The sequence below is a fragment of the Oncorhynchus gorbuscha genome, unplaced genomic scaffold, assembly GCF_021184085.1.
Source record: "Oncorhynchus gorbuscha isolate QuinsamMale2020 ecotype Even-year unplaced genomic scaffold, OgorEven_v1.0 Un_scaffold_5298, whole genome shotgun sequence".
In the NCBI taxonomy this organism is placed as follows: Eukaryota; Metazoa; Chordata; class Actinopteri; order Salmoniformes; family Salmonidae; genus Oncorhynchus; species Oncorhynchus gorbuscha.
This window is the reverse complement of record NW_025749134.1, coordinates 166-27,257: the sequence shown is the minus strand read 5'-3', so window position 1 is coordinate 27,257 and position 27,092 is coordinate 166. Positions and strand designations below refer to the sequence as shown.

At 50.5% G+C, this 27,092-nt stretch overlaps 1 protein-coding gene across 1 annotated transcript; it reads right to left on the bottom strand.

Annotated features, from left to right (window-relative positions):
* Positions 1-7,645: 7,645 nt before the first annotated feature.
* Positions 7,646-26,174, bottom strand: LOC124029042 (basic proline-rich protein-like; the record flags this gene model as incomplete). Its single annotated transcript, XM_046340902.1, has 3 exons — positions 7,646-7,702; positions 8,014-8,576; positions 25,671-26,174. Coding segments are annotated over 3 exons (1,124 nt in total), but the record flags the coding sequence as incomplete, so codon positions are not given.
* Positions 26,175-27,092: the final 918 nt, after the last annotated feature.

Genomic DNA, 27,092 nt, shown 5'->3' with positions numbered 1-27,092 from the left:
TATGACTGACACAACAAGCTATTTAATTGGGAAAGGGAGGGTTCTCCAACAAGCTATTTAATTGGGAAAGGGAGGGTTCTCCAACAAGCTATTTAATTGGGAAAGGGAGGGTTCTCCAACAAGCTATTTAATTGGGAACTGGAGGGTGCCTATGGTGACCTCTCTCAATAGCAAAGCTAATCTCACTGAGTCTATTTTGTTTAGTTAGTTTTGTCTCATGGTGAGGTATTCTGCCACTGTGTTCTGTGTTTTAAGGCCAAGTTGCTTTCCAATTTGCGCTGTTTTTTTTGGTTGGATTTATTCCGATGTGTCAAGTAATTATCTTTTTGTTTTTAAGTTGGGTTTAATTGTGTTGCTGTCCTGGGGCTCTGTGGGGTCTGTTTGTATTTGTGAACAGAGACTCCAGAACCAGCTGTCTGAGGGGGACTTTTCTCTTAAGTTCATCTCCTTGCAGGTTAGGGCTTCGCTTTCCTTTAGTTGCTTGTGGGTAATTAGTGGGTGTCGTCCTAATTCTGCCTCGCATGCGTTATTTGGGGGTGAGGGTGCGAGTCTGGGCTGGGTGTCTGCTCTGTTAGGTAGACTGTATGTTTTGAGGCACAGTCATGGCAAATGTTTGTGTTGACCCACTGTATGGTAGCAGGGTGGTCTATTTCCCCTCTATCTCTCTGTCTTTGTCTCTGTCTCTGTCTCTCTCTCTCTCTCTCTCTCTGTCTCTCTCTCTGTCTCTCTGTCTCTGTCTCTCTGTCTCTGTCTCTCTCTCTGTCTCTCTCTCTCTCTGTCTCTCTCTCTCTGTCTCTCTCTGTCTCTGTCTCTCTCTGTCTCTCTCTATCTCTCTGTCTTTCTCTCTCTGTCTCTGTCTCTCTCTGTCTCTCTGTCTCTCTCTGTCTCTCTGTGTCTCTCTCTGTCTCTCTCTGTCTCTCTCTCTGTCTCTCTGTCTGTCTCTCTGTCTCTCTCTCTGTCTCTCTCTTTAGGAACGTTATGTTGAGTTGACAACCATCGCTGACCCCTATCCAACAGAGGGGGATTTAGGGATGTTATGTTGGGGGTGTGTGTAACATTCAGGAAGTGTGTGGGAAAGACAAAATATTGAAATGTCTTTGAGCAGGATATGGTAGTAGGTACCAGGCTCACCGGTTTCAGTGGGTCAACCCAGCAGTGTTGCAGTTCTTTTCACATTCAACCGTTTCCCCGTGTCTATCAAGAACGGTCCACCACCCAAAGGTCACCCAGGCCAACCCAAAGGTCATCCAGGCCAACCCAAAAGTCACCCAGGCCAACCCAAAGGTCACCCAGGCCAACCCAAAGGTCATCCAGGCCACTTGACACAACTGTGGGAAGCATTGGAGTCAACATGGAGTCAACATGGAGTCAACATGGAGTCAACATGGAGTCCACATGGCGTCCACATGGCGTCCACATGGAGTCCACATGGAGTCCACATGGAGTCAACATGGAGTGCTTTCAACACCTTGTAGAGTCCCATGGAGTCAATATGGAGTGCTTTCAACACCTTGTAGAGTCAACATGGAGTCAACATGGAGTCAACATGGAGTCAATATGGAGTCAACATGGAGTGCTTTCAACACCTTGTAGAGTCCCATGGAGTCAATATGGAGTGCTTTCAACACCTTGTAGAGTCAACATGGAGTCAACATGGAGTCAATATGGAGTCAACATGGAGTCAACATGGAGTGCTTTCAACACCTTGTAGAGTCCCATGGAGTCAACATGGAGTCAATATGGAATGCTTTCAACACCTTGTAGAGTCCCATGGAGTCAACATGGAGTCAACATGGAGTCAACATGGAGTCAACATGGAGTCCACATGGAGTCCACATGGCGTCCACATGGAGTCCACATGGCGTCCACATGGAGTCCACATGGAGTCAACATGGAGTCAACATGGAGTGCTTCCAACACCTTGTAGAGTCCCATGGAGTCAACATGGAGTCAACATGGAGTCAACACGGAGTCAACACGGAGTGCTTTCAACACCTTGTAGAGTCAACACGGAGTCAACACGGAGTCAACACGGAGTCAACACGGAGTCAACATGGAGTCAACATGGAGTGCTTTCAACACCTTGTAGAGTCCCATGGAGTCAATATGGAGTGCTTTCAACACCTTGTAGAGTCAACATGGAGTCAACATGGAGTCAACATGGAGTCAATATGGAGTCAACATGGAGTGCTTTCAACACCTTGTAGAGTCCCATGGAGTCAACATGGAGTCCACATGGAGTCCACATGGAGTCAACATGGAGTGCTTTCAACACCTTGTAGAGTCAACATGGAGTCAACATGGAGTCAACATGGAGTGCTTTCAACACCTTGTAGAGTCCCATGGAGTCAATATGGAGTGCTTTCAACACCTTGTAGAGTCAACATGGAGTCAACATGGAGTCAACATGGAGTGCTTTCAACACCTTGTAGAGTCCCATGGAGTCAATATGGAGTGCTTTCAACACCTTGTAGAGTCAACATGGAGTCAACATGGAGTCAACATGGAGTCAACATGGAGTCAATATGGAGTCAACATGGAGTGCTTTCAACACCTTGTAGAGTCCCATGGAGTCAACATGGAGTCAACATGGAGTCAATATGGAATGCTTTCAACACCTTGTAGAGTCCCATGGAGTCAACATGGAGTCAACATGGAGTCAACATGGAGTCAACATGGAGTCAACATGGAGTGCTTTCAACACCTTGTAGAGTCCCATGGAGTCAACATGGAGTCAACATGGAGTCAACATGGAGTCAACATGGAGTGCTTTCAACACCTTGTAGAGTCCCATGGAGTCCCATGGAGTCAACATGGAGTCAACATGGAGTCAACATGGAGTCAACATGGAGTCAACATGGAGTCAATATGGAGTCAACATGGAGTCAACATGGAGTGCTTTCAACACCTTGTAGAGTCAACATGGAGTCAACATGGAGTCAACATGTAGTCAATATGGAGTGCCTTCAACACCTTGTAGAGTCCCATGGAGTCAATATGGAGTCAACATGGAGTCAACATGGAGTCAACATGGAGTCAACATGGAGTGCTTTCAACACCTTGTAGAGTCCCATGGAGTCCCATGGAGTCAATATGGAGTCAACATGGAGTCAACATGGAGTCAACATGGAGTGCTTTCAACACCTTGTAGAGTCCCATGGAGTCAACATGGAGTCAACATGGAGTGCTTTCAACACCTTGTAGAGTCCCATGGAGTCAACATGGAGTCAACATGGAGTGCTTTCAACACCTTGTAGAGTCAACATGGAGTCAACATGGAGTCAACATGGAGTCAACATGGAGTCAACATGGAGTCAACATGGAGTGCTTTCAACACCTTGTAGAGTCCCATGGAGTCAACATGGAGTCAACATGGAGTCAACATGGAGTCAATATGGAGTCAACATGGAGTGCTTTCAACACCTTGTAGAGTCCCATGGAGTCAACATGGAGTCAACATGGAGTGCTTTCAACACCTTGTAGAGTCCCATGGAGTCAACATGGAGTCAACATGGAGTGCTTTCAACACCTTGTAGAGTCCCATGGAGTCAACATGGAGTCAACATGGAGTGCTTTCAACACCTTGTAGAGTCAACATGGAGTCAACATGGAGTCAACATGGAGTCAACATGGAGTCAATATGGAGTCAACATGGAGTGCTTTCAACACCTTGTAGAGTCCCATGGAGTCAACATGGAGTCAACATGGAGTCAACATGGAGTGCTTTCAACACCTTGTAGAGTCAACATGGAGTCAACATGGAGTCAACATGGAGTCAATATGGAGTCAACATGGAGTGCTTTCAACACCTTGTAGAGTCCCATGGAGTCAACATGGAGTCAACATGGAGTGCTTTCAACACCTTGTAGAGTCCCATGGAGTCAACATGGAGTCAACATGGAGTGCTTTCAACACCTTGTAGAGTCCCATGGAGTCAACATGGAGTCAACATGGAGTGCTTTCAACACCTTGTAGAGTCCCATGGAGTCAACATGGAGTCAACATGGAGTCAACATGGAGTGCTTTCAACACCTTGTAGAGTCCCATGGAGTCAACATGGAGTCAACATGGAGTCAATATGGAGTGCTTTCAACACCTTGTGGAGTCAACATGGAGTCAACATGGAGTCAACATGGAGTGCTTTCAACACCTTGTAGAGTCCCATGGAGTCAACATGGAGTGCTTTCAACACCTTGTAGAGTCCCATGGAGTCAACATGGAGTCAACATGGAGTCAACATGGAGTGCTTTCAACACCTTGTAGAGTCCCATGGAGTCAACATGGAGTGCTTTCAACACCTTGTAGAGTCCCATGGAGTCAACATGGAGTGCTTTCAACACCTTGTAGAGTCCCATGGAGTCAACATGGAGTCAACATGGAGTGCTTTCAACACCTTGTAGAGTCCCATGGAGTCAACATGGAGTCAACATGGAGTGCTTTCAACACCTTGTAGAGTCCCATGGAGTCAACATGGAGTCAACATGGAGTCAACATGGAGTGCTTTCAACACCTTGTAGAGTCCCATGGAGTCAACATGGAGTCAACATGGAGTGCTTTCAACACCTTGTGGAGTCAACATGGAGTCAACATGGAGTCAACATGGAGTGCTTTCAACACCTTGTAGAGTCCCATGGAGTCAACATGGAGTGCTTTCAACACCTTGTAGAGTCCCATGGAGTCAACATGGAGTGCTTTCAACACCTTGTAGAGTCCCATGGAGTCAACATGGAGTCAACATGGAGTGCTTTCAACACCTTGTAGAGTCCCATGGAGTCAACATGGAGTCAACATGGAGTCAACATGGAGTGCTTTCAACACCTTGTAGAGTCCCATGGAGTCAACATGGAGTCAACATGGAGTGCTTTCAACACCTTGTGGAGTCAACATGGAGTCAACATGGAGTCAACATGGAGTGCTTTCAACACCTTGTAGAGTCCCATGGAGTCAACATGGAGTGCTTTCAAAACCTTGTGGAGTCCCATGGAGTCAACATGGAGTCAACATGGAGTGCTTTCAACACCTTGTAGAGTCCCATGGAGTCAACATGGAGTCAACATGGAGTCAACATGGAGTCAACATGGAGTCAACATGGAGTCAACATGGAGTGCTTTCAACACCTTGTAGAGTCCCATGGAGTCAACATGGAGTGCTTTCAACACCTTGTAGAGTCCCATGCCCCGAATCATTGAGGCTGTTCTGATGGTAAGAAAGGGGTGCAACTCAATACTAGGAAGGTTTCCTAATGTTTTATACACTGTGTATGTAGCTATATAAAGGATTTAATATACAGGGTGTTTTGTGTCTGTGTACCTGTGTTGTTGATTTTAGTGAGAATCTTTTAGTAGACTGTTCTAGGAGGAGAGAGGAGGTACCAGGCTGATTTTAGTGAGAGTCTATAAGTAGACTGTTCTAGGAGGAGAGGAAGAGGGAGGAGGTACCAGGCTGGTTTTAGTGAGAGTCTATAAGTAGACTGTTCTAGGAGGAGAGGAAGAGGGAGGAGGTACCAGGCTGGTTTTAGTGAGAGTCTATAAGTAGACTGTTCTAGGAGAAGAGGGAGGAGGTACCAGGCTGATTTTAGTGAGAGTATTTTAGTAGACTGTTCTAGGAGGAGAGGAAAAGGGAGGAGGTAGCAGGCTGATTTTAGTGAGAGTCTTTTAGTAGACTGTTCTAGGAGGAGAGGAAGAGGGAGGAGGTACCAGGCTGATTTTAGTGAGAGTCTTTTAGTAGACTGTTCTAGGAGGAGAGGAAGAGGGAGGAGGTACCAGGCTGATTTTAGTGAGAGTCTTTTAGTAGACTGTTCTAGGAGGAGAGGAAGAGGGAGGAGGGACCAGGCTGTGAGAGTCTTTGGGGGGGGAATGAAGGTCAAGAGGAGGGGAGGGGAGAGGAGATGGGGGAGGATGTTTGTAGAGGGGTTCAGGTGGTCTGTATCTGTATCTCATTTGTAACCCAGCAGGGGACAAAATACCTTCCCAAGGTCCATCCATTACCAAGCTCCCAAACTGGAGTAGTTTTAGTGGAATAAACCCTCCCAACTCAATTACGCTGAACTAATATATAAAGGCAACATGTAAAATGTTGGTCCCAAGTTTCATGAGAAGTAAATGACCCTGGGAAATGTTCTGTAAGCACACACAACGTATTTCTCTCATGTCGTCGTCAAATTTGTTTACATCCCTGTTCGTGAGCATTTCTACTTTACCAAGATTATCCCTCCACCTGACAGGTGTGGCCTATCAAGAAGCTGATTAAACAAGGCCACCCTAAAATGTGTAGTTTTGTCACACAACACGAGGCCACAGATGTTTCATGTCTTGAAAGGCACCTCAGTACCTCCAGGCTCTGATCAGGCCCTACACCCAAACAAGGGCACTGCGTTCATCCACCTCTGGCCTGCTCCCCTCCCTACCACTGAGGAAGTACAGCTCCCGCTCAGCCCAGTCAAAACTGTTCGCTGCTCTGGCCCCCCAATGGTGGAACAAACTCCCTCACGACGCCAGGACAGCGGAGTCAATCACCACCTTCCGGAGACACCTGAAACCCTACCTCTTTAAGGAATACCTAGGATAGGATAAGTAATCCCTCTCACCCCCCTTTAAGATTTAGATGCACTATTGTAAAGTGACTGTTCCACTGGATGTCATAAGGTGAATGCACCAATTTGTAAGTCGCTCTGGATAAGAGCGTCTGCTAAATGACTTAAATGTAATGTAAATGTTGAGGGTGTGTAACATGTTGACTGCGGGAATGTCCCCCAGAGCTGTTGCCAGGTAAATTAATGTTCATTTCTCTACCATAAGCCGCCTCTAACGTCATTTTTAGAGATTTTGACAGTACGTCCATCCGGCCTCACACCCGCAGACCACTTGTATGGTGTTGAGTGGCCGAGTGGTTTGCTGATGTCAACCTTGTGAACAGAGTGCATCATGGGGGTGTTATGGTTTTGGTAGGAATAAGCTACGCACAACGAACAAAATTGCAATTTGAATGCATATATATATATATATACCTATACCGCCATCACCTCTTGTCTCAGCATGATAATGCCGCGTGTCACAAGGATCTGCTACACAATTCCCGCAATCTGAAAATGTCCCAGTTATTCCACGGCCTACATTCTCACCAGACACGTCGGCCGTTGAGCATGTTTGGGATGCTCTGGAATCGACGTGCACGACCGCGTGTTCCAGTTCCCGCCAATATCCCGACGACCTCGCACAGCCATTTGGATGACGTTCCGCAGTCAACAGCCTGATCAACTCTACGTGAAGGAGATGTGTCGCGCTGCACGAGACAAACGGTGGTCACACCGGATCCTGACTGGTTTTCTGATCCACGCCCCCTACTGTATCTATGACAACAGATATCTGTATTCCCAGTCATCGTGCTGGATGTTCCCCGGGTGGTTTTAGCTTCCTGAATTGCACGTTTTGAAGCAAACCCCTAATGATGTCTATTGCTGTGATGTCCCTTGTCAGCACACACACATTGTGTGTGTGTGTGTGTGTGTGTGTGTGTGTGTGTGTGTGTGTGTGTGTGTGTGTGTGTGTGTGTGTGTGTGTGTGTGTGTGTGTGTTCATTGACGAGGTCAAGGGGAGCGGAGACCTCTGGACTCGAAAGGTCCAGGTCCACCTCAATTTCACCCCTGTCACAGCTGCTGCCTCTGGGGTCCTGAGTGTCTCAGAGCTGCCTTGCTACATGCCTGCTGGGGGGGGGGGGTAGATTTCTCCACGGGGAAATAAATGTCACTAAATTTAAGCTTTTAAAGTTATTGATTTGTAAACTGCTTCTTTGCCAGTGTTTTTGTGGGTTGTGAAAATGCTCTGCGTGAATGTCAATGTGTTCTGACATTCTTTCCCCCAGACTCTTCTGAAATGCCTTCAGGTCTTTTTTTTTCTCCGATGCAATAATATATTTGCTGACGGAGGTTGTTGTTTTAACCACCCTGACTAAGATTTATATTTTTGCAAAAAAATCATCTGTATATCCTTTCCAGCTTCCGGAGATGCTTTGTACATTAGTTGGCCAATATGCCTTCAGCCGCTTGGGCAGTGTGCCAGACATCGGCCTCTTGGACAGTGTGCCAGGCATCGGCCGCTTGGGCAGTGTGCCAGGCATCGGCCTCTTGGGCAGTGTGCCAGGCATCTGCCTCTTGGGCAGTGTGCCAGGCATCTGCCTCTTGGGCGGTGTGCCAGGCACCGGCCTCTTGGGCGGTGTGCCAGGCACCGGCCGCTTGGGCGGGGTGCCAGGCACCGGCCTCTTGGGCGGGGTGCCAGGCACCGGCCTCTTGGGCGGGGTGCCAGGCACCGGCCTCTTGGGCGGGGTGCCAGGCACCGGCCTCTTGGGCGGGGTGCCAGGCACCGGCCTCTTGGGCGGGGTGCCAGGCACCGGCCTCTTGGGCGGGGTGCCAGGCACCGGCCTCTTGGGCGGGGTGCCAGGCACCGGCCTCTTGGGCGGGTGCCAGGCACCGGCCTCTTGGGCGGGTGCCAGGCACCGGCCTCTTGGGCGGGTGCCAGGCACCGGCCTCTTGGGCGGGTGCCAGGCACCGGCCTCTTGGGCGGGGTGCCAGGCACCGGCCTCTTATGGGTGCCAGGCACCGGCCTCTTGGGCGGGGTGCCAGGCATTTTTTTGTTTTTTTTATTTATTTCACCAGGTAGGCCAGGTGTTCTCATTCACAACATGGCCAAGATAAAGCAAAGCAGTTCGACACATATACAACAACACAGAGTTACACAATGAACAAAACATACAGTAGAAAAAAATAAAACAAAGTCTATATACAGTGAGTGCATGAGATTAAATAAGGGAGTTAAGGCAATAAACAGGCCATGGTGGCGAAGTAATTACAATATAGCAATTAAACACTGGAATGGTCGATGTGCAAAAGATGAATGTGCAGGTAGAGCTACTGGGGTGCAAAAGGAGCAAAATAAATAAATACAGAATGGGGATGAGGTAGATAGATGGGCTGTATACAGATGGGCTATGAACAGGTGCAGTGATCTGTGAGCTGCTCTGAGCTGGTTCTTAAAGCTAGTGAGGGAGATGGGAATCTCCAGCTTCTGTGATTTTTGCAATTCGTTCCAGTCAGTGGCAGCAGAGAACTGGAAGGAAAGGTGACCAAAGGAGGAGTTGGCTTTGGGGTGACCAGTGAGATATACCTGCTGGAGCGCGTGCTACGAGTGGGTGATGCTATGGTGACCAGCGAGCTGAGATGGGCGGGGCTTTACCTAGCAGAGACTTGTAGATAACCTGTTGCCAGTGGATTTGGCGACGAGCCATCAGTCGCTTGGGCGGGGTGCATCAGCCTGAGAGCCTCAACCCCCTTGGCATGTATGACCTTTGACCTGACCTCCACTGCAGGCCAGATGTCATTTACCATGGACACATAAACACTGTTAACCTACTCATTACTCACTGGTGTGTGTCCCAAATGGCACCCTATACCGTATGTAGTGCACTGCCTTAGACTAGAACCCTATGTAGTGCACTGCCTTAGACTAGAACCCTATGTAGTGCACTGCCTTAGACTCGAACCCTATGTAGTGCACTGCCTTAGACTAGAACCCTATGTAGTGCACTGCCTTAGACTCGAACCCTATGTAGTGCACTGCCTTAGACTAGAACCCTATGTAGTGCACTGCCTTAGACTAGAACCCTATGTAGTGCACTGCCTTAGACTAGAACCCTATGTAGTGCACTGCCTTAGACTAGAACCCTATGTAGTACACTGCCTTAGACTAGAACCCTATGTAGTGCACTGCCTTAGACTAGAACCCTATGTAGTGCACTGCCTTAGACTAGAACCCTATGTAGTGCACTGCCTTAGACTAGAACCCTATGTAGTGCACTGCCTTAGACTAGAACCCTATGTAGTGCACTGCCTTAGACTAGAACCCTATGTAGTGCACTGCCTTAGACTACAACCCTATGTAGTGCACTTCCTTAGACTAGAACCCTATGTAGTGCACTGCCTTAGACTAGAACCCTATGTCGGCCTAAAGTAACACACTGTATATCCTGAGGAACGAGATGCCATTTTGGATGTACCCATTGAGAAACATCATCAGCCTGACAATGTTGTTGTCACTATTGTCATTTTATATCTCACAGTTCTTCAAATCCTGCTGTTTTATAACGTGGATTCAGATTCTCTTCTCCTCTCGTTAGACAACGTGAACAATACACAATATGATGTGTGTGTGTGTGTGTGTGTGTGGTGTGTGAGGTGTGTGTGTGAGGTGTGAGGTGTGAGGTGTGTGTGTGAGGTGTGTGTGTGAGGTGTGAGGTGTGTGTGTTAGGTGTGAGGTGTGTGTGTGAGGTGTGAGGTGTGTGTGTGAGGTGTGTGTGTGAGGTGTGTGGTGTGTGTGTGAGGTGTGTGTGTGAGGTGTGAGGTGTGTGTGTGAGGTGTGTGAGGTGTGAGGTGTGTGTGTGAGGTGTGAGGTGTGTGTGTGAGGTGTGAGGTGTGTGTGTGAGGGTGTGTGTGAGGTGTGTGGTGTGTGTGTGAGGTGTGTGTGTGAGGTGTGTGTGTGATGTGTGAGGTGTGTGTGTGAGGTGTGAGGTGTGTGTGTGAGGTGTGAGGTGTGTGTGTGAGGTGTGAGGTGTGTGAGGTGTGTGTGTGAGGTGTGAGGTGTGTGTGTGAGAGTGAGGTGTGTGAGTGAGGTGTGTGTGTGAGGTGTGTGTTTTGTGGGAGAGGTGTGTGTTGTGGGAGAGGTGTGTGTTGTGGGAGAGGTGTGTGTGTGAGGTGTGTGTGTGAGGTGTGTGTGTGAGGTGTGTGTGTGAGGTGTGTGAGGTGTGTGTGTGAGGTGTGAGGTGTGTGTGTGAGGTGTGAGGTGTGTGTGTGAGGTGTGAGGTGTGTGTGTGAGGTGTGTGTGTGAGGTGTGAGGTGTGTGTGTGTGAGGTGTGAGGTGTGTGTGTGAGGTGTGAGGTGTGTGTGTGAGGTGTGAGGTGTGTGTGTGATGTGTGAGGTGTGAGGTGTGTGTGTGATGTGTGAGGTGTGTGTGTGATGTGTGATGTGTGTGTGTGATGTGTGAGGTGTGTGTGTGAGGTGTGAGTGTGTGTGTGAGGTGTGAGGTGTGAGGTGTGTGTGTTGTGGGAGAGGTGTGTGTGTGAGGTGTGTGTGTGAGGTGTGTGTGTGAGGTGTGTGTGTTGTGGGAGAGGTGTGTGTGTGAGGTGTGAGGTGTGTGAGGTGAGAGGTGTGTGTGTGAGGTGTGAGGTGTGTGTGTTGTGGGAGAGGTGTGTGTGTGAGGTGTGTGTGTGTGTGAGGTGTGTGTGTGAGGTGTGTGTGTGTGTGAGGTGTGTGTGTGTGGGAGGTGTGAGGTGTGAGGTGTGTGTGTGAGGTGTGTGTGTTGTGTGTGAGGTGAGAGGTGTGTGTGTTGTGGGAGAGGTGTGTGTGTGAGGTGTGTGTGTGAGGTGAGAGGTGTGTGTGTGAGGTGTGTGTGTGTTGTGTGTGAGGTGAGAGGTGTGTGTGTTGTGGGAGAGGTGTGTGTGTGAGGTGTGTGTGTGAGGTGTGTGTGTGAGGTGAGAGGTGTGTGTGTGAGGTGTGTGTGTGATGTGTGTGTGTGTGTGAGGTGAGAGGTGTGTGTGTGAGGTGTGTGTGTGAGGTGTGTGAGAGGTGTGTGTGTTGTGGGAGAGGTGTGTGTGTGAGGTGTGTGTGTGAGGTGTGTGTGTGAGGTGTGTGTGTGAGGTGTGTGTGTGAGGTGTGTGTGTTGTGTGTGAGGTGTGTGTGTTGTGTGTGAGGTGTGTGTGTTGTGTGTGAGGTGTGTGTGTGTGTGAGGTGTGTGTGTGAGGTGTGTGTGTGAGGTGTGTGTGTGAGGTGTGTGTGTGAGGTGTGAGGTGTGTGTGAGGTGTGTGTGTGAGGTGTGTGTGTGAGGTGTGTGTGTGAGGTGTGTGTGTGAGGTGTGTGTGTGAGGTGTGTGTGTGAGGTGTGTGTGTGAGGTGAGAGGTGTGTGTGTGAGGTGTGTGTGTGAGGTGAGAGGTGTGTGTGTGTGTGTGGTGTGTGTGTGAGGTGTGTGTGTGAGGTGTGTGTGTGAGGTGTGTGTGTGTGGTGTGTGTGTGTGAGGTGTGTGTGTGAGGTGTGTGTGTGTGAGGTGTGTGTGTGTGAGGTGTGTGTGTGAGGTGTGTGTGTGTGAGGTGTGTGTGTGTGATGTGTGAGGTGTGTGTGTGAGGTGTGAGGTGTGAGGTGTGAGGTGTGTGTGTTGTGGGAGAGGTGTGTGTGTGAGGTGTGAGGTGTGAGGTGTGTGTGTGAGGTGTGTGTGTGAGGTGTGAGGTGTGTGTGTTGTGGGAGAGGTGTGTGTGTGAGGTGAGAGGTGTGTGTGTTGTGGGAGAGGTGTGTGTGTGAGGTGTGTGTGTGTGTGAGGTGTGTGTGTGTGTGAGGTGTGTGTGTGTGTGAGGTGTGTGTGTGAGGTGTGTGTGTGTGTGAGGTGTGAGGTGTGTGTGTGAGGTGTGAGGTGTGTGTGTGTGTGGGAGATGTGAGGTGTGTGAGGTGGGAGGTGTGAGGTGTGTGTGTGAGGTGTGAGGTGTGTGTGTGTGTTGTGTGTGAGGTGAGAGGTGTGTGTGTTGTGGGAGAGGTGTGTGTGTGAGGTGTGTGTGTGAGGTGAGAGGTGTGTGTGTGAGGTGTGTGTGTGTGTGTTGTGTGTGAGGTGAGAGGTGTGTGTGTTGTGGGAGAGGTGTGTGTGTGAGGTGTGTGTGTGAGGTGTGAGGTGTGTGTGTGTGTGTGAGGTGAGAGGTGTGTGTGTGAGGTGTGTGTGTGTGTGAGGTGAGAGGTGTGTGTGTGAGGTGTGTGTGTGAGGTGTGTGAGAGGTGTGTGTGTTGTGGGAGAGGTGTGTGTGTTGTGGGAGAGGTGTGTGTGTGAGGTGTGAGGTGTGTGTGTGAGGTGTGTGTGTGAGGTGTGTGTGTGAGGTGTGTGTGTTGTGTGTGAGGTGTGTGTGTTGTGTGTGAGGTGTATTTGACAGATTGTGTGTCGTGCTGTGTGCTAAATGTATTTGCCAGATTGTGTGTCGTGCTGTGTGCTACATGTATTTGACAGATTGTGTGTCGTGCTGTGTGCTAAATGTATTTGCCAGATTGTGTGTCGTGCTGTGTGCTAAATGTATTTGCCAGATTGTGTGTCGTGCTGTGTGCTACATGTATTTGCCAGATTGTGTGTCGTGCTGTGTGCTACATGTATTTGATAGATTGTGTGTCGTGCTGTGTGCTACATGTATTTGCCAGATTGTGTGTCGTGCTGTGTGCTACATGTATTTGGCAGATTGTGTGTCGTGCTGTGTGCTAAATGTATTTGCCAGATTGTGTGTCGTGCTGTGTGTCTTCTCCAGGGTATAGAAATCGCCTGCTTTTCTCCCCGCTGCTCTTAGTCTGTGAATACACTATGAGTCTGTCTGGTGGCACTGAAAGGATCTGTGGATGATGGACAATCCCACAGGGGGATGAAGACAATCATCCCCAGTCTCCTCTCTCTCTCTGCCTGCTCTCTCTCTGTCTCTCTCTCTGTCTCTGTCTCTCTCTCTCTCTTTCTGTCTCTCTCCGCCTGCTCTCTCTCTCTGTCTGGTCTCTCTCTCTCTCTCTGTCTGGTCTCTCTCTCTCTCTCTGTATCTCTCTCTCTCTCTCTCTCTCTCTCTCTGTCTGCTCTCTCTCTGTCTGCTCTCTCTCTGTCTGCTCTCTGTCTCTCTCTCTCGGTCTCTCTCTCTCGGTCTCTCTCTCTCGGTCTCTGTCCTCTCTCTGTCTCTGTCTCTGTCTCTCTCTCTGTCTCTGTCTCTCTCTCTGTCTCTTTCTGTCTCTCTCCGCCTGCTCTCTCTGTCTGGTCTCTCTCTCTCTCTCTCTCTCTCTCTCTCTCTCTCTCTCTCTCTCTCTCTCTCTCTGTATCTCTCTCTCTCTCTCTCTGTATCTCTCTCTGTATCTCTCTCTCTCTCTCTCTGCATCTCTGTCTCTCTCTCTGTCTCTCACTCTCCTGTCTCTCTCTCCCTCTCCTTCTGCCTCTCTCTTGCTCTCTCTCCTCTCTCTCTCCTCTGTGTTTCTCTGTCTCTCTTTCTCTTGTCATTTTGCTTCAATAATTTGTTGTGAACCTTCATTTCCATGTAAAATAATGAAGCTAAATATCAGAAATGAGTTGTTGAGGGGCTGGGAGGGGGGTGAAACACGGCTGATGATCAATTAAAACCCAGTTGAAAGTGCAGTAGAATAATGAATGCAAAATTACAATGCTGAACCCCCAATCAGATGTCTGGTTCTACATACTGAGTAGAGTATAGCTTTTGAGTTGAAACGTTACGTTGTAGTAATGTACGTTGGGAGTTGAGACGTTACCAGGGAACGTTGTAGTAATGTAGTTGAGACGTTACCAGGGAACGTTGTAGTAATGTAGTTGAGACGTTACCAGGGAACGTTGTAGTAATGGAGTTGAGATGTTACCAGGGAACGTTGTAATGTAGTTGAGACGTTACCAGGGAACGTTGTAGTAATGGAGTTGAGACGTTACCAGGGAACGTTGTAGTAATGTAGTTGAGACGTTACCAGGGAACGTTGTAGTAATGTAGTTGAGACGTTACCAGGGAACGTTGTAGTAATGTTCTTTGGGAGTTGAGACGTTACCAGGGAACGTTGTAGTAATGTAGTTGAGACGTTACCAGGGAACGTTGTAGTAATGTTCTTTGGGAGTTGAGACGTTACCAGGGAACGTTGTAGTAATGTAGTTGAGACGTTACCAGGGAACGCTGTAGTAATGTAGTTGAGACGTTACCAGGGAACGTTGTAGTAATGTAGTTGAGACGTTACCAGGGAACGTTCTAGTAATGTACGTTGAGACGTTACCAGGGAACGTTGTAGTAATGTACGTTGAGATGGAGAGAAATATGCATTCTGCCATTGGAGCTTTTTAACCAGTTTAGTTAATTGTCCAAATCCCTATTTATTAAAAATCATCTCCCCATTTTCAAGCTTTTTTTCTTCTCTTCTCTTAATGTAATGAACCTTGAACCTTGTATTATAATTGGTTGCTCCCCACATTAGAGGGATGGCGGAAGAGAAAAATACACTTTTTCATTTCATAAATTAATTTTACTGCAAGAAGTGGATTGAATAGCTATTTAATTAGGCAGCTGGCATTGTGCATGGAGACAGCATTCCTTCTCTCTCTCTGTCTCTCTCTCTGTCTCTCTCTCTGTCTCTCTCTCTCTCTCTCTCTGTCTCTCTCTCTGTCTCTCTCTCTGTCTCTCTCTCTGTCTCTCTCTCTGTCTCTCTCTATCTCTCTCTCTCTCTCTCTCTATCTCTCTCTCTCTCTCTCTCTCTCTCTCTCTCTCTCTCTCAGAATGCTGTTTAGAATAGATAATGATAGTGAAAACGAGGGTCTCTAAGAGCACTGATAAGCCATGCTACATTATGCTGAATGAATAGCAGCCAGGGAAATTAAGTGGGGAAAATACTTTATTTTTGCCCCTAATGAGCCTCTTGTCTCCTCCTGCTTCCCCCACAACACACACACACACACACACACACACACACACACACACACACACACACACACACACACACACACACACACACACACACACACACACACACACACACACACACACACACACACACACACACACACACACACACACACACACACACACTCCCCTCAGGACTCCAGAGAGAGAGACGTTGTCTGCCTCTTTGCTGGTTTGTTTGTACATTAACATGTTGTTCCCACGTCTTCTCTCTCTAACGCTGCTTTCATCACTTCTACGTTCTCTCCTCCCAACGAACCGTCTGTGTGGGTTCTCCGTTCTCTTCTCCCAATGAACCGTCTGTGTGGGTTCTCCGTTCTCTTCTCCCAACGAACCGTATGTGTGGGTTCTCCGTTCTCTTCTCCCAACGAACCGTCTGTGTGGGTTCTCCGTTCTCTCCTCCCAACGAACCGTATGTGTGGGTTCTCCGTTCTCTCCTCCCAACGAACCGTATGTGTGGGTTCTCCGTTCTCTCCTCCCAACGAACCGTATGTGTGGGTTCTCTGTTCTCTCCTCCCAACGAACCGTATGTGTGGGTTCTCCATTCTCTCCTCCCAACGAACCGTATGTGTGGGTTCTCCGTTCTCTTCTCCCAACGAACCGTCTGTGTGGGTTCTCCGTTCTCTCCTCCCAACAAACCGTCTGTGTGGGTTCTCCGTTCTCTCCTCCCAACGAACCGTCTGTGTGGGTTCTCCGTTCTCTCCTCCCAACGAACCGTCTGTGTGGGTTCTCCGTTCTCTCCTCCCAACGAACCGTCTGTGTGGGTTCTCCGTTCTCTTCTCCCAACGAACCGTATGTGTGGGTTCTCCGTTCTCTCCTCCCAACGAACCGTCTGTGTGGGTTCTCCGTTCTCTTCTCCCAACGAACCGTATGTGTGGGTTCTCCGTTCTCTTCTCCCAACGAACCGTCTGTGTGGGTTCTCCGTTCTCTCCTCCCAACGAACCGTCTGTGTGGGTTCTCCGTTCTCTCCTCCCAACGAACCGTCTCTATTAAATCAGGATTGTTTACGTCAGTCCCAGTGGCCATTTTGTTTAGCTAACTGTAATCACATCCAAGCAACACCAGTGTAACCATGCATCACCAGTAACCACGCAACACCAGTAACCACGCAACACCAGTAACCACGCAACACCAGTAACCACGCAACACCAGTAACCACGCAACACCAGTAACCACGCAACACCAGTAACCACGCAACACCAGTAACCACGCAACACCAGTAACCACGCAACACCAGTAACCACGCAACACCAGTAACCAAGCATCACCAGTAACCAAGCATCACCAGTAACCAAGCAACACCAGTAACCATGCATCACCAGTAACCAAGCATCACCAGTAACCAAGCATCACCAGTAACCATGCAACACCAGTAACCATGCAACACCAGTAACCAAGCAACACCAGTAACCAAGCAACACCAGTAACCAAGCATCACCAGTAACCAAGCAACACCAGTAACCATGCATCACCAGTAACCAAGCAACAGAAGTGGTGCACAGTTGAATTAAAGGGTAAATACACCCCAAATTCTTAATGTATTAGATTTTGCAGACCTCGAAAGTGGTCTCCTGATGTGGTCTAACCATTGTTATAGACTTAAAGTTTACTATTTTGTTTTTTTGTGTGTGATTTTGAAAGCAAACACCTGAAAAAATAAATATACACTGCTCAAAAAATAGAATAGAGGGAAAACTTAAACACAATATAACTCCCAAGTCAATCACACTTCTGTGAAATCAAACTGTCTCTCTCCTGAGTGGAGAGCCTGACTGTCACTGATGTGTCTCCTGAGTGGAGAGCCTGACTGTCACTGTATCTCCTGAGTGGAGAGCCTGCCTGTCACTGTATCTCCTGAGTGGAGAGCCTGCCTGTCACTGTATCTCCTGAGTGGAGAGCCTGACTGTCACTGTGTCTCCTGAGTGGAGAGCCTGACTGTCACTGTGTCTCCTGAGTGGAGAGCCTGCCTGTCACTGTATCTCCTGAGTGGAGAGCCTGACTGTCACTGTGTCTCCTGAGTGGAGAGCCTGACTGTCACTGTGTCTCCTGAGTGGAGAGCCTGACTGTCACTGATGTGTCTCCTGAGTGGAGAGCCTGACTGTCACTGTGTCTCCTGAGTGGAGAGCCTGACTGTCCCTGATGTGTCTCCTGAGTAGAGAGCCTGACTGTCCCTGATGTGTCTCCTGAGTAGAGAGCCTGACTGTCCCTGATGTGTCTCCTGAGTCAGTCCGCGAGGCTCCTCTGAGGAGAACAGCCACTTAAAAAGAAGCTCATCTCTACAGGTCCGTTGTGTCACCCTGTGTTTAAAAAGGCCTCGTTGTTCAGGACCCTGCCATTACGAGGTACATCATGTCTGAATTATTCAGTAACGCTCCTGACAAACGCCGCCCTAATGCGTTCGGCGCCCGGCCGTGGTGACACAGTGAATCAGGCGCGGCGTGGATGAGCTTTCGTCCCAGACACCCCAGGGGGAAAGCCAATCACGTCGGCTCATGCCAGGGTTGGATGGGAGGCAGGGCTCGGGCGATTGGTTCAGCTTCGCTGCACACCAGTGACCCGGACGCCAGCAGATGTCCTCTGAGATCAGGTGGAGATCTCTTGAACCCGGTTCAGTTCTGCAGGCGGTGTCTCCTCCCCTCCAGTGTTGGGGAAATAGAGAGTTGGATATCACAGTATTATATATATATTTGACTTCCCCAAGTATCGGTTGAATAAATGGATGTTACTGTAGGTAGCGTGAACTGGTGTCTCCCTCCCTGCTCTCCCCCCTGCCTCCCTGCTTTCCCTGCTCTGCATCCCTGCTCTCCCCCCTCCCTCCCTCCCTGCTCTCCCTCCCTCCCTGCTCTCCTGACCCTCCCTCCCTGCTCTCCCTCTCCGTCCCTCCCTGCTCTCCCCCTCCCTCCCTCCCTCCCTCCCTCCCTCCCTCCTCCCTCCCTCCCTCCCTCCCTCCCTCCCTCCCTCCCTCCCTCCCTCCCTCCCTCCCTCCCTCCCTCCCTCCCTCCCTGCTCTCCCTCCCTCCCTCCCTCCCTCCCTGCTCTCCCTCCCTCCCTGTCCCTCTCTCCTTCCCTCCCTCCCTGCTCTCCTTCCCTCCCTCCCTGCTCTCCCCCTCCCTCCCTGCTCTCCCCCTCCCTGCTCTCCCCCTCCCTGCTCTCCCCCTCCCTGCTCTCCCCCTCCCTGCTCTCCCCCTCCCTCCCTCCCCTCCCTCCCTCCCCTCCCTGCCCTCCCTCCCTCCCTCCCTCCCTCCCTCCCTCCCTCCCTGCTCTCCCTCCCCTCCCTCCCTCCCTGCTCTCCCCCCTCCCTCCCTCCCTGCTCTCCCCCTCCATGCTCTCCGTCCCTCCCTGCTCTCCGTCCCTCCCTGCTCTCCCTCCCTGCTCTCTCTCCCTGCTCTCCCTCCCTGCTCTCCCTCCCTGCTCTCTCTCCCTGCTCTCCCTCCCTGCTCTCCGTCCCTCCCTGCTCTCCGTCCCTCCCTGCTCTCCGTCCCTCCCTGCTCTCCGTCCCTCCCTGCTCTCCGTCCCTCCCTGCTCTCCGTCCCTCCCTGCTCTCTCTCCCTCCCTGCTCTCCCTCCCTGCTCTCCCTCCCTGCTCTCCCTCCCTGCTCTCTCTCCCTCCCTGCTCTCCCTCCCTCCCTGCTCTCCGTCCCTCCCTGCTCTCCGTCCCTCCCTGCTCTCCCTCCTTGCTCTCTCTCCCTCCCTGCTCTCCCTCCCTGCTCTCCCTCCCTGCTCTCCCTCCCTCCTCTCTCTCCCTCCCTGCTCTCTCTCCCTCCCTGCTCTCTCTCCCTCCCTGCTCTCTCTCCCTCCCTGCTCTCTCTCCCTCCCTGCTCTCCGTCCCTCCCTGCTCTCCGTCCCTCCCTGCTCTCCGTCCCTCCCTGCTCTCCGTCCCTCCCTGCTTTCTCTCCCTCCTTGCTCTCTCTCCCTCCCTGCTCTCCCTCCCTCCTTGCTCTCTCTCCCTCCCTGCTCTCTCTCCCTCCCTGCTCTCCGTCCCTCCCTGCTCTCCGTCCCTCCCTGCTCTCCGTCCCTCCCTGTGTTCTCTCCCTCCCTCCCCTCCCTCCCGTGTGTTCATCTGGCCTGCAGTCCCTCCCTCCCCCTCCCTGCTCTCCCTGCAGTCCCTCCCCCCCTCCCTGCTCTCCCCCTCCCTCCCTCCCTGCTCAGGACCCCCTCCATGCTCTCCGTCCCTCCCTGCTCTCCGTCCCTCCCTGCCTTCTCCCTGCTCCTCTCCCTGCTCTCCCTCCCTGCCTCCCTGTGTTCTCTCCCTGCAGTCCCTCCCTGCTCTCAGGTCCCTCCCTGCTCTGTTCCTGCTCTCCGTCCCTCCCTGTCTCCGTCCCTCCCTGCTCAGGACCAAGCCCTGCTGTTCTCCCTCCCTGCTCTCCCTCCCTGCCTCCCTCCCAGGACCAAGCCCTGTGTTCTCCCTCCCTGCTCTCCCTCCCTCCCTGCTCTCGGTCAGGACCCTGCGTGTGTTCATCCGTCCCTCCCTGCTCTCCCTCCTTGTTCTCTCCCTCCCTGCTCTCCCTCCCTGCCTCCCTCCCTGCTCTCCCTCCCTGCTCTCTCTCCCTCCCTGCTCTCTCTCCCTCCCTTCTCTCCCTCCACCCTGCCGTGTGTTCATCTGGCCTCCCTCCACCCTGAACTCAGGACCCTCCTGTTCATCTCCGCCTCCAGTCCCTCCTCCCTGCGGACAGGACCTCCCTGTGTGTTCATCTGGCCTGCAGTCCCTCCCCCTGAACCTCCAGGACTCAAGCCCTGTGTTCATCTGGCCTGCAGTCCCTCCCTCCCTGAACGGACCCTGCCTCCGTCCCTGTGTTCCTCCCTGGCCTGCAGTCCCTCCACCCTGAACGGACAGGACCCTGCTCTCCCCCTGTGCTCTGGCCCCCATCCCTCCCTGCTCAGGACCAAGCCCCCCATCCATCCCTCCCCTGTCGGACAGGACATCACTCCTGATCTGTTGAGCCTGACCCCCGCTGACTGATTTATAAAACCTCCCAGACGTCCCATCAGGGCCAAGCCGTGTGTTCATCTAGCCTGCAGTCCCTCCACCCTGAACGGACAGGACCAAGCCGTGTGTTCATCTAGCCTGCAGTCCCTCCACCCTGAACGGACAGGACCAAGCCGTGTGTTCATCTAGCCTGCAGTCCCTCCACCCTGAACGGACAGGACCAAGCCGTGTGTTCATCTAGCCTGCAGTCCCTCCACCCTGAACGGACAGGACCAAGCCGTGTGTTCATCTAGCCTGCAGTCCCTCCACCCTGAACGGACAGGACCAAGCCGTGTGTTCATCTGGCCTGCAGTCCCTCCACCCTGAACGGACAGGACCAAGCCGTGTGTTCATCTAGCCTGCAGTCCCTCCACCCTGAACGGACAGGGCCGAGACGCATCATGTAGAGGAGAAACACGTGATGATACCTGAACCGACATCCTGGATTTTTACCTCTGACTTGATTTACAAAATCAGGTCGGACAAAATGTCTCTCATGGATTTAGGCTCGTTGACTGTCACCACACTGGTACACGTATAGGACTGTATATGTAACACAGTGTGTTTTCATAATCCTTTAAATATTCTGACCCGTTTTCTGATCTTATGCCTCCTTTAAGTCCAACAGAAGCAACTTGTTTGATCACTATACAAAAAGGTTAACCTGGCACAGATCCTATGTTCCCTCATCCTTCTGTATGTAGAGATGTTTGAGTGCTGTGGTACAGGATGGACACCCTAATCCTTCTGTATGTAGAGATGTTTGAGTGCTGTGGTACAGGATGGACACCCTAATCCCTAATCCTGTATGTAGAGATGTTTGAGTGCTGTGGTACAGGATGGACACTCTAATCCTTCTGTATGTAGAGATGTTTGAGTGCTGTGGTACAGGATGGACACCCTAATCCCTAATCCTTCTGTATGTAGAGATGTTTGAGTGCTGTGGTACAGGATGGACACCCTAATCCCTAATCCTGTATGTAGAGATGTTTGAGTGCTGTGGTACAGGATGGACACCCTAATCCCTAATCCTGTATGTAGAGATGTTTGAGTGCTGTGGTACAGGATGGACATGTCCTAATCCCTAATCCTGTATGTAGAGATGTTTGAGTGCTGTGGTACAGGATGGACACCCTAATCCCTAATCCTGTATGTAGAGATGTTTGAGTGCTGTGGTACAGGATGGACACCCTAATCCCTAATCCTGTATGTAGAGATGTTTGAGTGCTGTGGTACAGGATGGACACCCTAATCCCTAATCCTGTATGTAGAGATGTTTGAGTACTGTGGTACAGGATGGACACCCTAATCCCTAATCCTGTATGTAGAGATGTTTGAGTGCTGTGGTACAGGATGGACACCCTAATCCCTTATCCTGTATGTAGAGATGTTTGAGTGCTGTGGTACAGGATGGACACCCTAATCCCTAATCCTTCTGTATGTAGAGATGTTTGAGTGCTGTGGTACAGGATGGACACCCTAATCCCTTATCCTGTATGTAGAGATGTTTGAGTGCTGTGGTACAGGATGGACACCCTAATCCTTCTGTATGTAGAGATGTTTGAGTGCTGTGGTACAGGATGGACACCCTAATCCCTAATCCTGTATGTAGAGATGTTTGAGTGCTGTGGTACAGGATGGACACCCTAATCCCTAATCCTGTATGTAGAGATGTTTGAGTGCTGTGGTACAGGATGGACACCCATCTGATGCTACGTTGTCCCCTTTTTCAGTCTTCTGTGTGGAGATGTCTCTCGCTGTTGTCTCCGTACAGGAAGCCCATTGAGTTGTGAGGTTTTGGTGGAAAGCAGGACCAGATGTGTGTTATACAGCTGTCAGACAGAGCTGGCTCCGAATACTGTTTGGAAATCATTTCATATCATTTATCTGTGCTTGATTGAGCTCGCCTGGCACAATTGACCAATAGAACAGCCCCAAAATGACACATCTTCTGTTGCTTACTAACGGATAAATATTCTGGTGAGCGTACTGAAGGAAACTCTGAGTAGACTATTTGACAGATTCTCTAATAGTATTGGAACCCAGATCTGGCATTTCCTCTCCTCTGGTACAGCCAGCCAGCCAGCCAGCCAGCCAGCCAGCCAGCCAGCCAGCCAGTCAGTCAGTCAGTCAGTCAGTCATCCAGTCAGTCAGTCAGTCAGCCAGTCATCCAGCCAGCCAGCCAGTCAGTCAGTCAGTCATTCAGCCAGCCAGTCATCCAGCCAGTCAGCCAGCCAGCCAGCCAGTCAGCCAGCCAGCCAGCCAGTCAGCCAGCCAGCCAGCCAGTCAGTCAGTCAGTCAGTCAGTCAGTCAGCCAGGAAGAGAGCTGCTGTTGAAAGATACATGTCCTCTCTGTGGTACAGTCATTCAGCCAGTCATCCAGCCAGCCAGTCATCCAGCCAGCCAGTCAGCCAGTCAGGAAGAGAGCTGCTGTTGAAAGATAAATGTCTCTTACGTGTCAGAGGCCCTGCTGCTAAATGTCCTCCACTCCACACTGCACTGTGAACCACATGGGGCAGGAAGAGGATGAGCTCACAGTGCTGCTCTTCTCCTCTCTCTTCCCCTCCTCCCCAACTCCACCACCTCCCTCTCCCCTGCTCCTTCTGCTCCTCCTCCACCACCTCACCTCCCTTCTCCCCTCCTCCTCTCTCTCTCCTCCTCATCCACCCCTCCCCCTCCTCCACTCCCTCCTTCTCCCCTTCCTCTCCTCCTCCCCCACTCCCTCCCTCCCCTCCTCCTCCTCTACTCCCTTCCTCCACCTCCTCCCTCCCTCCTCACTCCCTTCCCCCTCCCCCCCCTCCTCCTCCTCATCCACCCCTCCCCCTCCTCCACTCCCTCCCTCTCCCCTTCCACCTCCTCCTACCCCTTCCCCACTCCCTCCCTCTCCTCTCCCTCCTCATCCACTCCCTCCCTCTCCCCTTCCTCCTCCCCCTCCCCTCCTCCACTCCCCCCTCTCTCCTTCCTCCTCCTCCACCTCTTTCTCCCAGGTATTAAGCTCACATTACCCAGCCATGCAGATGGAAATGAGCCACTCAAACTAACGGCTGACTAACGGCTGACCTTTACAGTTCAACATCTTAAAGGTCGAGGTTAGGTGCCCATCAACGCTCTCACAATTAAGTTGACAGTAAAGAGGAAGATATGTAATCCTGCAGGTGACACCATCCTCATTGGTGACACTGTGGCTCCGTGTATAGAGGAGACATGAACAGCCCTACTGGCCAATCACCAAAGGGGATTAGAACAGTTATCTACAGACTACTGGCCAATCACCAGAGTGGATTAGATACCTGGTTATCTAGTACAGACAGGAACAGCCCTACTGGCCAACCACCAGAGTGGATTAGATACCTGGTTATCTAGTACAGACAGGAACAGCCCTACTGGCCAATCACCAGAGTGGATTAGATACCTGGTTATCTAGTACAGACAGGAACAGCTCTACTGGCCAACCACCAGAGTGGATTAGATACCTGGTTATCTAGTACAGACAGGAACAGCCGTACTGGCCAATCACCAGAGTGGATTAGATACCTGGTTATCTAGTACAGACAGGAACAGCCCTACTGGCCAATCACCAGAGTGGATTCGATACCTGGTTATCTAGTACAAACAGGAACAGGGATTTTAATTTAGGACATCTGTTCCCAAGTGTTCCCACGTATACTAGAGTTGTGATTATAAACAAGGTTTGAAATCATTATGTTTCTGACAAATATTATTATATACTGTTTGGGCTTCTTGCGTTTAATACGCAGTCTTACAAATTAATTGATAATTTATGTTCTGGTCCCCTGACTAACTGCACAAGAAAAAAACATGCCCCCGGCTGAATCTTAGTTGAGGATCCCCTGGTCTAGACAGAAACAGTCAGGGAAATAATTTATTCAGCACCTTCAGAGAAGAAGAGCCACAGACAGTGTGGTTGTATTTCAGCAGGTGTCAATAATGTTTTTTTTTCTCCCTTTATTTAACTAGGCAAGTCAGTTAAGAACAAATTCTTATTTTCAATGACGGCCTAGGAACTGTGGGTTAACTGCCTGTTCAGGGGAACAGTGGGTTAACTGCCTGTTCAGGGGCAGTTAACTGCCTGTTCAGGGGCAGAACGACAGATTTGTACCTTGTCGGCTCGGGGGTTTGAACTTGCAACCTTCCGGCCACTAGGCTAACCCTGCCGCCCCGCGTCAATAATGTAGTGATGTTGGAGAATGTTCTGCTATTTATAATAATAATAATAATAATGACAGACAGGCTGTCATGTGTGACGTTCCCGGAAGAACCCACTACCCACGTCCCAAATGACAGACAGGCCGTTATACCCAAATGACACCCGTAGTGCCCCTAGTGCCATAATACCCATAAAACCTAGCGGTCAAACAATAGTTTTGTTCACCATTTTATTCATTGATAAAAAGTCACCTTGTCCTAGAGAGATTTACGTGGTCATCAAAACGTCACGGCAGGGTGAGTCTACATGAAACACAGCCCTTATTTGAAGTGTTAGAAAAAATCCCCTGTGGGGAAAATTTATGAGTGAACAAAAAAAAAACTATTTTGAACTGTTTCCCTGTTTGACCGTTAGGTTTTATGGGTATTATGACTCATACTGTGGTACTCCTATATGGGCCCTGGTCAAAAATTGTGCATGTTAAAGAAAACAGCAACCCCCAAAAAATTACGTGACCTTCCTGAGCCACCGTTGGCCCTCCTTGTATTAACCCCCGTCGTGTCTCTGTCAGGAAGGCCCAGGAGCAGGATAAGAAGGTGGTGGTGGCTGGATGTGTTCCCCAGGCCCAGCCCAGGATGGACTACCTTAAAGGACTCAGCATCATCGGGGTAAGTCTCCGTCATCTCTCCCTTTCTTTATGTGTGGTGGAGGGTGTTTTGAGGGCGAAACACGAGATGAATTCACAACGTGGCAGTTTACGCAAAGTTCTGTCCTTCACATTAGACTGTAGACTACAGTTGGACTCAATTCTAGTCGATTCGGGAATTGAGTTACATCCCTAATTAGGGAATTGAGTTACATCCCTAATTAGGGAATTGATGATACATCCCTAATTAGGGAATTGATGATACATCCCTAATTAGGGAATTGAGTTACATCCCTAATTAGGGAATTGAGTTACATCCCTAATTAGGGAATTGAGTTACATACCTAATTCGGGAATTGATGATACATCTCCATTTAAACTGACTGGAGTTGAAACGGAATGGATACCTATTCTGCTCGAGACAGCTGACTGAAAGACCTCTATTGCTGGTTGCTGTTGTTGCTGCTCTGAGGCCGGTTGTTGTTGCTCTGAGGCCGGTTGTTGTTGCTCTGAGGCCGGTTGTTGTTGCTCTGAGGCCGGTTGTTGTTGCTCTGAGGCCGGTTGTTGTTGCTCTGAGGCCGGTTGTTGTTGCTCTGAGGCCGGTTGTTGTTGCTCTGAGGCCGGTTGTTGTTGCTCTGCCGGTTGTTGCCGGTTGTTGTTGCTCTGAGGCCGGTTGTTGTTGCTCTGAGGCCGGTTGTTGTTGCTCTGAGGCCGGTTGTTGTTGCTCTGAGGCCGGTTGTTGTTGCTCTGAGGCCGGTTGTTGTTGCTCTGAGGCCGGTTGTTGTTGCTGCTCTGAGGCCGGTTGTTGTGCTGCTCTGAGGCCGGTTGTTGTTGCTGCTCTGAGGCCGGTTGTTGTTGCTGCTCTGAGGCCGGTTGTTGTTGCTGCTCTGAGGCCGGTTGTTGTTGTTGCTCTGAGGCCGGTTGTTGTTGCTGCTCTGAGGCCGGTTGTTGTTGTTGCTCTGAGGCCGGTTGTTGTTGTTGTTGCTGTTGTTGCTCTGAGGCCGGTTGTTGTTGTTGTTGCTGTTGTTGCTCTGAGGCCGGTTGTTGTTCTTGCTGCTCTGAGGCCGGTTGTTGTTCTTGCTGCTGTTGTTGTTGCTCTGAGGCCGGTTGTTGCTCTGCTCTGAGGCCGGTTGTTGTTGTTGTTGCTCTGAGGCCGGTTGTTGTTGTTGTTGTTGTTGCTCTGAGGCCGGTTGTTGTTGTTGCTCTGAGGCCGGTTGTTGTTGTTGCTCTGAGGCCGGTTGTTGTTGTTGCTCTGAGGCCGGTTGTTGTTGTTGTTGCTCTGAGGCCGGTTGTTGTTGTTGTTGCTCTGAGGCCGGTTGTTGTTGTTGTTGCTCTGAGGCCGGTTGTTGTTGTTGCTGCTCTGAGGCCGGTTGTTGTTGTTGCTGCTGCTCTGAGGCTGGTTGTTGTTGTTGCTGTTGCTCTGAGGCCGGTTGTTGTTGTTGCTCTGAGGCCGGTTGTTGTTGCTCTGAGGCCGGTTGTTGTTGCTCTGAGGCCGGTTGTTGTTGCTCTGAGGCGGTTGTTGTTGTTGTTGTTGTTGCTCTGAGGCCGGTTGTTGTTGTTGCTCTGAGGCCGGTTGTTGTTGTTGTTCTGAGGCCGGTTGTTGTTGTTGCTCTGAGGCCGGTTGTTGTTGTTGCGGTTGTTGTTGTTGCTCTGAGGCCGGTTGTTGTTGTTGTTGCTCTGAGGCCGGTTGTTGTTGTTGTTGCTCTGTTGTTGTTGCTCTGAGGCCGGTTGTTGTTGTTGTTGTTGTTGCTGCTCTGAGGCTGGTTGTTGTTGCTGCTGCTCTGAGGCTGGTTGTTGTTGTTGCTGTTGCTCTGAGGCCGGTTGTTGTT